Source organism: Serinus canaria, chromosome 2 (genome assembly GCF_022539315.1).
Source record: "Serinus canaria isolate serCan28SL12 chromosome 2, serCan2020, whole genome shotgun sequence".
Taxonomy (NCBI): Eukaryota; Metazoa; Chordata; class Aves; order Passeriformes; family Fringillidae; genus Serinus; species Serinus canaria.
In genome coordinates this window covers 135,836,642-135,850,991 of record NC_066315.1, presented here as the reverse complement: position 1 = coordinate 135,850,991, position 14,350 = coordinate 135,836,642, and the positions used below count along the sequence as shown (strand labels likewise).

Here is a 14,350-nt window from a genome sequence, read left to right as displayed (position 1 = left end):
ACAGTAACAAATATAGGTGGTCAGGCAAAATATTAAATGTAGACTTTTCTCAGATGGTAGAGAGCTCATTATAAAAGCTGCTACTGTTGGAGTTGAGATAGAAGTGAGAATTATCTGAAGTACAGAACATCAAGTTAAACAAACACAGGGATCTACAGGAATACAAGATAGCCTTTTCTGTAATAACAGGAGCTCTAAGGTCTTGTGGCTGGCATGGTGTCCTGGTTTAGAGCAAATATGGGAGAGAACCTCTGAAAGGGTTTCTCTAGAAAGCAGATTCAAGCGCCCCCTCCCCCAGCTGGTTCAGGAAAATATTTATTTGGCTAAAAGTGGAAAAAAATGTTTATTTAAGAGGCAAAGCATTCACCAGCACAAAAAAAAAACCAAAAAAACCCTAAAAAAAACCCCAAAACAAAAATAAAATAAAAGAACAACAAAACCTCTTGATACTGACTAAAAGTCAGAAAGTCCCCTTGGTGGGCGGCAGCTCAGCTCTCCCAGCCTGGTATCAGTCCTTCCAGCCCTGGAAATGCTGCAGCCCAGGCCCAGGCTAGTGGCCCACAGGTGTGAGCTCCAGGTGCTCTTCTGGGCGTTCAGTCCAGAACAGGTGTAAACAGGTTCAAATAAAAAGAAAAAGCACAGTCCAGGGAAGATCTCTGCCTCAGCTAGCTAAAACTAACTAAAAGCAAAGGAGAGCTCTGTCCTGCTGTCTGTCCCTCTGCAGACAACACCGTCCAGGAGCAGGTATGTGGATGAGTGAGTGCAGTTTCTGAAAACAAGCTCCATCCTTCTTCTCTCCCCACCTTCACTCTCAGAACCAATCTTAATGGTGCAAAACTTCTCTCTGGGCTAAACAGACGAATGGGGATATGAGCATCATAGAGTCACCCCAGCACAAGTGGATTCCCACTCCACTTGTGAGCTGCTACCCAGGTGCAGTGTGCTTCTGTCCTGGTGTGAGTGGTGCAGGGCTGCTGCTTCCATGTGCCCCTCCCTGCCAGCACAGGGGAAACAGGAGAGCTGCGAAGGAAGAGGGGGCTGGAATGTTCTGGTAGGAAGGGACACCAGGGAGTGTCCTTAACAGTGTCCTCGGGGACAATCAGTCAACAGTCTTTTCATATGAAAGCACACTAGAATAAGAAAGAAGCTGGCAAGCTGCTGGACACATGGGGTAGGAAGGCAAAAAGGTGGAGGGAAGGAAGGAACTAAGTCCAGTACATTAAAGGAGATGTTTACCTTTCATATTTGTACTCATGTGACAAAGTCAATAAAACTTTGTCTTGTTGGAAGTTACAGTTAGTGAAAGGAGGCTCGTTTTATGCAGAAAAGAAGCATAATGGGAATGGAAAACAATAAATTAAAGAGAATTAGGACATGATGAAAAGTAATTAAAATGGTAATTTCAAACACTTAAAAGTAAAATGCAGCCATCACATCTGATGTGAGCATCCTTTTCTCAGTTTTATAAATGGGCTTAAAGATCTGGGAGTGAGGCATGTCGGGACAATTAAAGTTGTAATACAAATAAATAATAGAATATTAAAAATAAATATTGAGCTTTTATTTTACAAAACTGGATAAGACTGATAGCAAAAGAAAAGGATTCACAGCAGAGGGATGGGTTCACATCACTATGAAATCTATCTCTGTTGAACTCCAGTAGGTTCTTTGAAGTGCTAACAAAAAGGATGAACATACAGGAACCATAAAAAACCAAGGCAATGATAATACAAGTGAACAGAAAGAGAATCCGGAAAAACAGAACAGAATTAGCAGAACAGTTTGTACTGATTTATGGTCAGCATGAAAAATAACTACTCTTTGCTGCCAAATACAGTCAAGTGATCAAAGACCACAAACAGAAAAAGGTGTTGCAGAAACATGTGATGAACATGAGGAGAGATAAGTGAATAAAGTATTCTTAATAGAACTACCATTTAGGGGGAGAAGAATAATTTTGCAAATAGATATATTGTGCACAATAAAGGGACATGAACATGGATTACATGGCTAAGGAATACTTTAAGATAGGATTGACTATGTTTTAAGATAGGTGCAAGTGAAAGAAATGAAAGAAGATCACGTTATCAGGAAAGATATTGAAGAAAAAAGCAGCATATGAAGAAGTCATCTTCCATTTCCTTGGTTTTCTCTTAAAATAAAAGAAACAGAATATTAAAAACTTGATCAAAAGGAAATACACAAGCAGCTTAGAAATGTACAAGTGGGTTAATCAAGGCAGACTCAGTATAATTATCTCATGTTAATAACTATTATTTAAAAACACACTAAACAGAGAGATGAAATGAAAGTTGTGGAGTACTTGGAAGGTGAAAGGTGTAGAAATATGTTATTAAACAGTATAATTGAATGGTCAGGAGGAAAAGAAAAAGCCAAAGACAATATTGTTGAGTACTGAATGGGTGTAATTATGGGACATTCAAGAGCAAGGGGTATGGACATGATGTAGGAACTACTTGCTTTGTTAGAAGGCAATGAATGTTGAATAAATGGATTAAGAACTGCTGTCACTGATGCTCACAATAATCCAACAATGAATCAAAGGATGAATGAAATCAGGAAGAGAAGCTGTGTTTTCTGATTTCAAGAAGTATTTATCCATGTAAAATTGATGAGAATTAAACATCTGAATTTTAAAATCTGGTAGAAAACAATGCAGCAGAAACTTTGAATCATACTAGCTATTAAGAGAATCTCATGAGTGGTGTTGTTCATCTTCATACTTATTTCAACAAGAATTTTTCTTTTCTACTCTAACTTCAAGCTTTTCAAAATTCTTTATTATGTGCTTTGAATAAAACCATCCCCTAATGAAAAGCAGTTTGCAAGTAAATTCTGCTTGGAATGCTGGTTCTGAAATCTAAATGAGAAAGATCACAGTATATGCTACTAGTTATTTCAGCATGAATTTTACCTCTTGAAAATAAATGTCATGTTTTCCACATTTGATCAGACCACTCAGTTAATGCACGCTGTCTATTTTGATCATACCCAAGTTGGACTGCCAAGGTGAAGAGCATCACAGAATGAATTAACATATGAAAGCAGAGATTAAAGTGCAGGTTGTGCACATGGATTCTGTTTGCATGATTTTTTTATTTTACAGACTAAAAGACTAGACCTATCAAAATCAAACTTCACTGTTGGTTCATTTGGGCGTTTTTTCCATTCTTGGAATTAAAAGTGTGTCTTCTGACACGTGCATAGCTGTGCTACATTCTGCTAGTCATCTCTGAGAAACATCCAAGTTGTATCATCTTGCAGCATATGAATAATTCTCTTTTGTTACAGTGTGAATATGGAACAAAAGGAGTAATTGGAACTTGTATATATCATGGATGTTTACATTTCATATCTGTGTATGAATAGGACTAATTATTGGATTGAGTATGAAGCATTATAATTTTTAATAAGTAGCATGTTATCGCACAAGACTGTTCCCTCATAGTTGCAGCTCTGGGTTTTTTGGTTGGTGTTTTCTCGTAGGATTTTTTTTCCTGTGTTTTTGTTTTGTTTTCTGGGGTTTTAATATAATTTTATTTTGGTAAAAGTAGACCTATTATAGATGAGTTTTTCTTTGTAGTTTGTATTGAATTAACAGAAGGGTCCATATGTAATTGAAAGATTTTGTGAAATAGGTACAGCAACAAAGGTTCTGAATTATAGAGCAGTATTATGATCTTGAGTCAAAGTTTATACTGTACTTTCCACACTTGGTCTGTAGAGATGGATGAAAAATTAACAGTGTATGCTATTTAATTTTCAAGTCTCTAAGTTTTTTTCTCTAACTCTATTGAAGAAGGCCTCAGCAAGAGATTTCTAGGAAAAGCTAGATTAATAAATATGTGCATACAGCTATTTAAAAAGACTTATTACAGTGATTGTCTTTGGGAAGAACTGTTAAATTCTAGAATGTAGGTCTTATGAGTAAATAGCTTGATTTTCCAAAGGGTCTTGTGCAAAACTGTATTCCAAAAGTGCTAAATAAAACAGCTGAGTTTAAATAATAAATAATAACACATAAAGAGGATTTAAAAATAGTTCAAGCATATGAGGGAGATGCAGAAAGAGATAAATAAAACAGACTCCTAACAATGAAGTTTGTGCAGGCATCGGTATGAGAATGAATTCTTTAAGGCAACTTGCAGTAGAAGATAAAATTTGCTATACATGTCAGATGAGGTAAACAAAACCCTAATTACATTCTAAGAATATGTTCCCTTCCCTTTTCGTCCTATATATCTATGATACACTGATGAGAATTGTATTTCAAAAGCAGTCATGCTTCCTAAGAGGCACCTTTTCTCACCATTGTAAATGTATGTGGAAAAGCTGAGATTAAAAAAATTAATGCTACTCTTTCTGTCAAGAAAGCACAAATAGCAATAGAAAGTGTAAAATCTCAAGAGATTTCTGCTTAGTACTTCAGGGAAAGAGGCCTCTGTACATTTAAATGCTCAACATGAAGACAAGCTTGTGAATGTGCCATGAAGAAGATGATTTAACGAGCTCAAATATATACATGTGTGTATAATTTAAGAGTTGGCATGTGGTTTGTTTGTTTGTTTGTAGTTTGTTATGAAATGTACATCATGTTGCTGTGAAAGAGCAACTCAGTGCTTTGTGCTTTCACTCAGATGAAATGCCTCCACTAGAAGAGGAGGCTTGCTCTGAGCGTTCTTGGGGAAGAGAGGCTTCAGGGTAGCAAAAGGCAAAGCAGGAGAGCTGATCTAATATTTAAGGGATAAGAGAGCAGGAAGCCTGGAGAGGGGATTCAGCTCTACATTCAGACTACAAAGCTGGTGGAAAATAAAAAATATTCTCAAGTCCCAAAAGAATTAGGAACTGCCTTAACTGATCATTAGAACTTGAAACAAAAGTATAGAAAAGGACCTGCCCTATCAGTGGACAGTGACTTGGGAAAGGCCTTTTTATAATTATTCTCGTTCCCTTGTTTTTTCTAAGGAAATGGATTTTCTATACAGAAAATAAATTTATTATAGTCCAAGAAAAGTTAGAGTTTGGATGTAGGGGTAATTTCTGACATTTAAGAAAGTTCATTTTACAAAGGACCTATCAGCAGGACAACTTTTCAGCTTTGACCCACTGTACTGAATTTGGCTGGGATAGTCTTAATTTTCTTTCTGGTAGATCCTATGGTCTTCTGTTTTAAATTTGTGACCAAAACAATGCTGAACATTTTATCAGCCTACAAACCATCCAGGCTTCCTCTGCTTCTCATACTTCTGGGAATGGGCAAGAAGGTGGGAGGGGACACAGAGGGGACATGTTGGGATATCCCTAACCTATAAAAGGGATATTCCAGAACATATGGCAGCAGGCTCAGTGGTAAAAGCTCAGTGGAAAGAAGGACGAAGGGACCATGTTCAGGGTTATGGTGTTTCCCTTCCCTTGTAACCATTAGGTCTGATGTAGGCCTTGCTTTCCCAGAGGTGGCTGAACACCCCCCTGCCAGAGCAGCCAAGGAACTCCTCCATCTGCTTTGCTTGCATGCACGGCTTTTGCTGCACAAATTAAACTGTCTTTGTCTCAACCCACAAGTTTTCTCACTGTTGCTCTTTGTTCTCTCCTCCATCCCACTATGGGAATGGAGGGAGGGAGTGGATGTGCTGTGTGAGAGAGCAGCTCTGGGGCCTTACCTGATCACTGCAGTGAAACAACATCCACGTAGGGTCAGGCAAAGCATGTAAACTGTTAATATTTACAGGAGATGATATAATGATGCAACAGATGGCTATTTCAGATTGAGCCCTTAAATACAGAGTTCTCATAACCCAGAATTATTGATTGAGAAAAGCTTGTCCATAATAAATAGACTTTTAGTCTTTTCCACAGCCAGAATACATGGAGGAAAAGCACAAGGTAATAGGTTCCACCTGTATCAGACCTGCATCCAAAATTTATTTATTCTTCCATTTGACAAGAAAAAGGGAATCGATGTGAATACTATGCTTCATAAGCAAACAAATTTAGTCATAAATGTTGTTCTATTTATTTTCAAAGATGCTACCATATGTCTTTAGATAAACAGTATGGAAAACACATTTGTTAGGTAGGTGGGATTGTTTTGCATTAAGTGGCCAGCATTTCTATAAAAACCATGGGCTTTACCTTTCTAAATGCAGTAGTTGCTAAAAAACATTTTGATATTTTTTCACAAAGCATGAATTGTAGCAATGTATTTATTGAAGGTTGATATAAATATGGATTACTAACTTTTTTCCTTGATTTTTTTTCAGGATTTATTTATACCTGTGGTGGAACTTTAAAAGGACTCAATGGCACTATAGAAAGCCCTGGCTTCCCATATGGATATCCAAATGGTGCAAACTGTACCTGGGTTATAATAGCAGAAGAAAGAAACAGAATACAGATCGTCTTTCAGTCATTTGCTCTAGAAGAAGAATATGATTATTTGTCATTATATGATGGGCATCCTCACCCTGCAAACTTTAGGACAAGGTAAAGAATAAATATTAATAAAATCTCACTTATAGTAATAAATAAAAAATAATTGATAAAATAGTTAAAGCTAATATTTTTAAATTATGGATTCTTTCTTAGTCTTTAATGTGAACTTCCTCTAATTAATTAGGTATCAAAATGTATATCATGTTTTAATTCTAGCTAAAGTAATGGCTGAAATTAATCTAGCCCTCATACAATTTGTTTTAACAAAATATAATTAATTAAGAAGCATATGAGCATGGATACATTTAATGTAAAGTGAGTATGAGTTTGTGAAGGTCTCAGTTTGCGTAATCTAGTAGCAGTGGAACTTTTGTAGTCTTTGAAACAGGGGGCTTTTAATAGAGATCAGGAAAAATTTAATTACGGTAGACTAGGTAATTTTTTTTTTGTGTGTGTTTGTATATGAACATCTTCTAACGAAAAGGGTTTACAAAAGTGAAAAAATCCTTTTGAGATATCAAAAGGGTGATGTGCCACAGAACATTTTCTATCAGAGCCAAATTCAGAGTCTTAGCCTTAGATGTTAAGTTCTGGAAGGCTGCAGCTTAAGGAATAGATAATAATTCTATAATACCAATAGATGTATTACTCATACATTTGCTAGTTATCCTTACTGTCATCTACCTTGACTTCTGTAAGTCAATTTGTCATCTGCCTAGAGTTTTGTATGGCCTTTGGCATTGCCACACAACACCTTTGTTATTAAAGGATGGAAATTTCTATTTGATTGGGTGGACTGTTTGATGAATAACACAGTGGCCACGTGGCCACACCCAAAACATTGCATTCAACAGCTTAAAGTCCAATTAGAAATCAGCAACAAGTGGTGTCCCTCAGTGGGTCTGTATTCAGACAAATACTATTCAATACCTCAATTAATGATGTTGGCAGTGGAAGTGAGTGCAGCCTCATCAAGTTTGCAGATGGCACGGAGGTGAGTGGTGCAGTTCATTTGCTTGAGGGGAGGGATGCTATCCAGAGGGACATCAGCAGGCTGGAGGAGTGGGCCAATGAAATGAGGCCAAGTGTAGCATCCTGGTCAGTTCTCAGTATCCATACTGACTACTGGATCAATGAATTTAGAACAGTCCTGCAGAGAAAGATTTGGGGATATTTGTAGATAAAAAATTGGATGTGAGCCTGTAACACAGATGAGGACTGGAGCACCTCCCCTACAAAGACAGGCTGAGAAAGCTGAGGCTGTTCACCCTGGAGAAGGGAAGGTTTTGTGGAGACTTGCAACCTCCCAGTATATGAATGGGCCTACAGGGAAGCTGGAGTGGGATTCTTCCTCAGGAACTGTAGTGATAGGTCAAGGGGGAATAGGTACAGATTGAAAGAGGGGAAATTCAGGTTAGGTATAAGGAAGAAATATTTTGTGAAAATGCTTAGATACTGGAACAGGTTGTGGATGCTCCAGCCCTGTCAGTGTTCAAAGACAGTTGGATAAGGCCTTGAGACACCTGGTCTACTGGGAGATGTTCCTGGGGGGGTTGGGACTTAATGATCTTAAAGGTCCATTCCAACCTCTTAAAATTCATGGATCTGTCATGAGGTTGGATATCAGGAAGAAATCCTGTATAAAGAATGCTGGAACAAGTTGCCCAGGAAAGTCTTGGCTCTGTGTAACCTGAAGATGTCCCTTCCCATGAAAGTGGGGTTGGAACTAAGTGACCTTCCAAAGCAAACCATTCCATGATTTTATCCTGTGATAAAGAATGTAATACCTCTTCCTAATCAGGGAACATCCAGTTTCATTTTACTTTGCATAATGTTGCTCAAAGAAAGAGATGTGTTGTCATAATATTTTATGGTAAGTGTTGATAAACTGGTAATGTTTTTTTTTAAACTATTGCATAACAATCTGGCATCTGATCACTAAAAGGAATATGTAACTTGGTACAAGGAAATTAGAAGAGTAAAATTCTACATCTCAAATTTGTGCGGGATATAAAGTCTCTTAAATAGTTAACAGTCAGCAGATGCAGAGAGATGCATCTCTAATGAAATAGTTTTCCTTTGTACTTCTGTGTTTTCATTTCTGTTTCATGAGTGCTTGAATGCAATTCTGATATCAGCTGCAGGAAAGAGGGGGCCCACAGATAAAAGATTTGAGACCTGTTTTCCACAAGTTTTTCTCCTTTCTATTCACTCTTCAAAGGATAAAACTGAGATTTTCTCAAATGTTGGAGCCTGAAAAAGCCCTCACTGTCAGTCGAAACTTGAGCTGGTGAATCTACTCTAAACTGCAGTCTCAAGCAGTATGTGAACAATGGTCTGCTCAAATGCAAAGAATAAAACTGTGATTCCAGTTAGGAACCAATGGTCCTTACTGAACTACAGTTTAAATAAGCATCAGGGAAAGCAGATGAAGATAGTGGCTAAAAGGAAGATGAAAATAATATCTTGTAAAGGCAGAACTATTTTTATGTCCTGTTCAAGCTGCCGAAATTTTTTATATATATTTGTTTGAACACATACATTCATATATATATAATATATATATATATATATATATATATATATATATATATATGTATGTATGTATGTATGTATGTATTGATACATAGATAGCATATATGCTTATAGATATATGTATGCAAGTTTCTTTTGAAATTAATTCTTCAGTGCTGGAGGTTTAGAATATGGGTTTTTTTTAATAACTCAGAAGAAAGTCAAGAAAACCTGTCATGCTTGAATGTTTCGGTACTGTGTATTTAGGATGCCATTAGATTCTGGTGAAGAACAGTGTAAGAAGTTATGTGGAAAAGAATCAGTCAGCACTTAAAAAGGAAAAGATGATTAAGCCTCAATATAAGGCTTGAAATATACTACTTTTGCAAGACTTACAAAATCTTTTCAGTGTGTAGGTGTGGGAGAATAGTACACATTTGGGTGAATTGGCTTTAAAATTTTGAAGGCATGACAGTGAAATTACACACGTTTTACTGAATCTTTCATAGTGACATTTATTTTCTCAGATTGTTGTAGTAATTAACAAGGTGGTGTTTCCTTAAATTTTCTTTTTTACAAATAAGTGAAGTTTTACTGAGGTACAGTTGCTTGTGGAAACCATCCTTCTAGCATGACAATGTATTTTGACATTTTACTTAGTGACATGAATGAAAGTGTAATCAGATTACACTTTTCACCCTCCCTTTAATTTTGTAACAGGCAAAAATATTTTCAGGGATATGTATTTAAAAAAAATACATAACTAGACAGCTAAAAAAATGTCTTGGATAGACAAGGCCAGTACTTCTGTTTTTTATTTTAATATTGTGGAATAACTGTCTATATGAATGAAATTATTTTGCAGTTCAACTGTTTGTGAATCTCATCACCTTTGACTCCCTCCTCATCGTGATTTGTCGTTTGTCTAATTGGTCTCCTCAGAATTAAATCTTACTGAAATTACATTTCATGTAATTGCATGTTGAGCAAATGTTCAGCAGCTTTTAACTGATTTCCCTGGCACTCAAATGGCAGATAAACAATAATAAATGGAAAAGAAACATGTCAGATATGACCACTATGGAAAGTGTAGTCAGCATTTCACTTGCATCGTTGTGTTACTGTATGCTTGATTCTATATTTCACATTATAATCTTTGTTTCAAACTGTACATACAGAATTACTTAAAACTCTGAACTTTATGCATTTTTTTCTCATAAATCATATTTGTAATCACCTAAAAAAAAGGTTACTTGCAGAAAGAAAGTGTTTCTTCCTGTATTTGAACCAAGCTTTTGGCAAAATTTCATAGTTGGGAGTATTTCTGGGTCATGTAACTGTCTATTTTTTAGAGGTTTCTTGTTGCCCCTCGAATGCATATTTGTGAGTTTTGAGTACCCTTTCTTTCACATTTATACAATTAGTTCCCATCAAAATAAAAATTAAAAAAAAATAATCAGAGCTTGATATTCTGATTGCTTTTAAAAGCATTGTTTAGTCCTTATTTTGGTAAGTAGCTAATATTTCCAACTCCTGTTCTAGATAAAAGTGTTGCATTTCCAGATTAAAAACTCCTGTTCCATTTTTTCCAAATTCCATCTTTATCATTTTTATGTGGCACAAGAAGAATCATTTCAGCTAAGCTTATAATATGTTTTCAATTTTCTGAGTGCCCAGCTTGAGAAAAAAGGGTTTTCTTTGCACTAGTGATAAGAAATCCCATGCTTTAATGAAGTATACAGAAGGTGTGCTTGAACCAATAAAGCATCACATAAATCAACTGCTTTGCAAAGCCAGTAGGAGTCATCTGATGATGCCTTTTGCTTGTTGTGAAAATAGCCTTTAGTGCAACTTGTACATAACTCATTGTACTGGGGAGTGGTGGGAAAAGAGCTGCACGGAGGCACAGGAGCCAAGGAGATCCTGCTGAGGCACAGCCTGGCAGGGGCTGGGCAGGGAGAGCAGAGCTGGGACTCTGACAGGCTCCAGCAGAGCCTCTGCACAGCCTGAGCCAGGTCTGGGGTCCCTCCAGGCGCTGCAGCTGGGAGCAGAAGGACCCAGGGCTCGCCACAGAGGAGGGTGGAGAGGCTCAGGCTGGAGGCAGGGATGGGGACAGAGCTGCAGCAGGATGCCTCAGGTGGGCTGAAACACAGGCCCAGGAGCCATGGACAGTGGTGGGTGGCAGTGCTGAGCCTTGCTAGGGCCAGGAAGGGTTGTTGGTTTTCTCAGGGTCCTGACTCTGCAGAAAAGAATCTGGGAGAAAATTATTTAATATTTGCCTATAAAGCAAAAGGGATGGACCAAACTATATGAATTCTTCATTGTGTACTTCTCTTGTCAGTCCTTGAAAAGTCACATGGAAACCAATATTAGTTTTAAAGCACTTGCTCTGTGGCAGTGATATGGTGCATATGTAGGTGGATGACTGAATGGCAATATGAACCCTGACTACTCCTTGCAATTATTTTACTTTGCAGCTTGGATAATATCTTGTTTTCTTCTTTCTTGAAAAGAAATTGCTGAGTATAAGACATAATATATTGTCAGTAAATATCAAAAAGTATATTGGTAATTTCTTTTTTTATTTAAATAAAGGAGTTAGGTGCTTAGAATGAAATACTAATTTGAAAAGAGGTGTTGTACTCAGCAGTTGTCTAAAACTCTTTTTTTCTATAATTAGTTTGCAGTGTAGTACTCAAAATAGCTTTAAATATTTGAATAATAATGTGACTATATTCCCAAACTCTGTTTGCAATTCCAAGGATATATATTTCCAAATTTACTAGTTCTTAACCAGTTAATTCATTTAACCAGTAATTTTTTTTTCTGTTAAATATTCATAACAAATTACCATTGCATTGAAATCAATGAAATCAGATTTATTTTAGACAGAGGACTAAAATGCATCCCTTCTGCAATTGTTCTTGGCTAAGTTGAAGCATTTAATCCAGTATATTTCTGTCTCTGTATGTTGACTAAAATAATCTTTCATATGTTTATGCTCAGAAAGCAATTTTTTAGTAGATGAAACTATATTTTTAACAAAGTGAAAAATAAAATTTTTTAGAAAATTATTAGCCTACCATAATGTTGTGGTAAATATCATCATAAAATTCCAGCATGTCATAGGGACAGACATGGTGCAGAAGTTTAGAAAGCTCTGCTGTTAGAAAAATGGTATAATCATTTGTGATTAATTTGTTTGCATAAGTGAAAAAACTATGAATATGTTTATTTACAAAAAAATATAAGTGGAGTTATGAGAAACTACCACAAAATGGAATTTTTGATCACTGAATAAATATATATATATTTTCCTTGTTCTGAGAGACTGCAAGATCAGCATGTATCTGCAGAGATATTTTTAAATGTTGATAACATCACTGTGTCCAAAGATTTAATTATATTAAAATCTTTTCTCTTGTGACTCGTGGTTAATTTTCTCTTAGGAACTTTAATGGAAGGAAGCTTTAAACATAGTGTTTAAAAGGGGAGTTAATACTCATAGTTTTTAATCTCTTGTATTTAAGCAAGATAAATCATCCTTTCATCTACACTCTCTGCTGAGGCCACCAAGAATTAAATGTACAGGTTACCTGATCAGTCCTGCTGAGCTGAATAGGAGAAATTAACTGAAATTACTGCAGACATCTGCTACCTTTCCTCTGTTGGTGAATTGCTCTCCTAAAACATCTGACTCCCTGATTATGCCTACATTTTTAACATTTACTCCCCTTTCAGAGAAAACAACATTTTCAGTAGATTAATAAGTAGATCTTTAAAAATTTCAGCATGCTCCTAGTGTTAAATGTAATTTGGTATTGGCTCCTCACTCAAGTACTTCCAGAGGTTTGAATTTGGTACTTAACCAACAGACTCATACTGACTGTAAAATTAAATTTAATTTCTTTGGTCCAACTTTGGCAAAAGCAGAGGAAAAATATTACTGTATAAACATGTGAAATTACAATTAATCCTTAATATTCATTCATATTAAATATTGTTTCAGTTGCAGGTAGATGAATTGTCTGTTTACTTGACTCTGGGGCAAGGCTATGGTAACTAAGAAGGGGATGGAAAACCATCAAAGATGCCAGAACAAGAAGCCAGACTGGCTTGTCTGTCCATGCATAGGAGTCAGACCTGTCTCAGTGGTCTACAGGACCACACAAAGAGCAGGAGTGCTTTCCCCAGCTGGTGAGGGAACACCCATATGGGTGAGCTGGGCACTCCACTCCTGGCCTGAAAACCTTCTCAGACATCTGTTTCTCCTTAATAAATGTGCCAGGCATTACTGACAACATGAGCAAACACTGTGTTTTAGCTTAAAACCAATCACAAATCTATGGTATGTTTTCTCTGAATAATTTACTTTTTTATTATTATTATTTTGGAGCTTTGAAATAATAGAATTATCCATTCTTTTCTCTACATCTAAATTTTAATTGAAAACCATTCAGAACATTGGATAAATAAAACCAAGTCAAAACAAAATCACCAACAGAATCCAAAGCAAAATCAAGAATACATTCCTAATTTCATGTTGTTACCTAAAAATAAACAGCCCTAAGTTAAATGCTAACCATGCCCAGTTTTAAAAGGGGTAGAATATATTTCTGGAAGACTAGATTTTGCCTTTAAAACTTTCTATTTTTAAAGTGAAAGAATTACAATTTACATCTTTTATGTGCCAAATTGTCAACTTTATCTTACAAAATTTTGATGAAGAAAGGCTAGCAAAAGAATAAGTGTTGTCACTAGCAGAAGTTTCCAGGGTCCTCATTTAATAATTCTGCTTGCTTTTGCATTTCTTTTTCTGGAACATATGTGTTTCTCCTTTCAGTAGATATCAGTCTGTGTCAGCTATTAGATTATTCTGTTAACATTGTTCTGTCAACTAATACCACCCTGGTAGCTCCAGTAAGCATTTTTTTCTAACCCTGACCCTTTCCTTCTCCTGGTCATTAGAAATTCAGCCATATTTCTTTATAAACATTTATATGTATCTTGGATCCTTTACTATCTCCCAGCCAAACTCCCTATCTTATGTATTTCTTGAATCTATTAGGCTATTATGTATTTTTATATATTCACCATATATTATTATTAGAGCAAGTGTTCCACCCTTTCTCATACTGATTCTCATCAAAACCAGAAGTCAAAAACAGGCCCACATTTTTGCCTCCTTCTTCCTCCATTTCTGCTATGTCAGGGTTTCCACTTCTAGAATTTCCTGACTTTAAGACTTGTTTTACTTGCTCTGTCTTTTCCCACTTCCTCTCCCTTTTGATGATCTCCAGTACTACAAGATGTAGTGCAGGGTGGCCAGAGCTGGAGCCAGTGTCTTGTCTGGGTCAGATACTGTGAGGGTGTGTTGATTCTC

The 14,350-nt window shown here is 36.4% G+C and overlaps 1 protein-coding gene across 3 annotated transcripts in view; it reads left to right on the top strand.

Moving 5' to 3' along the window:
* The window catches only part of CSMD3 (CUB and Sushi multiple domains 3), a 579,290-nt gene that overhangs the window by 73,163 nt on the left and 491,777 nt on the right, over positions 1 to 14,350 (top strand). For all 3 annotated transcript variants that reach the window (XM_050970810.1, XM_030234789.2, XM_050970809.1), the window contains exon 2: positions 6,282 to 6,504. In XM_050970810.1, coding sequence (XP_050826767.1) covers positions 6,282 to 6,504 — 223 coding nt within the window. The remainder of the gene's footprint in view (positions 1 to 6,281; positions 6,505 to 14,350) is intronic.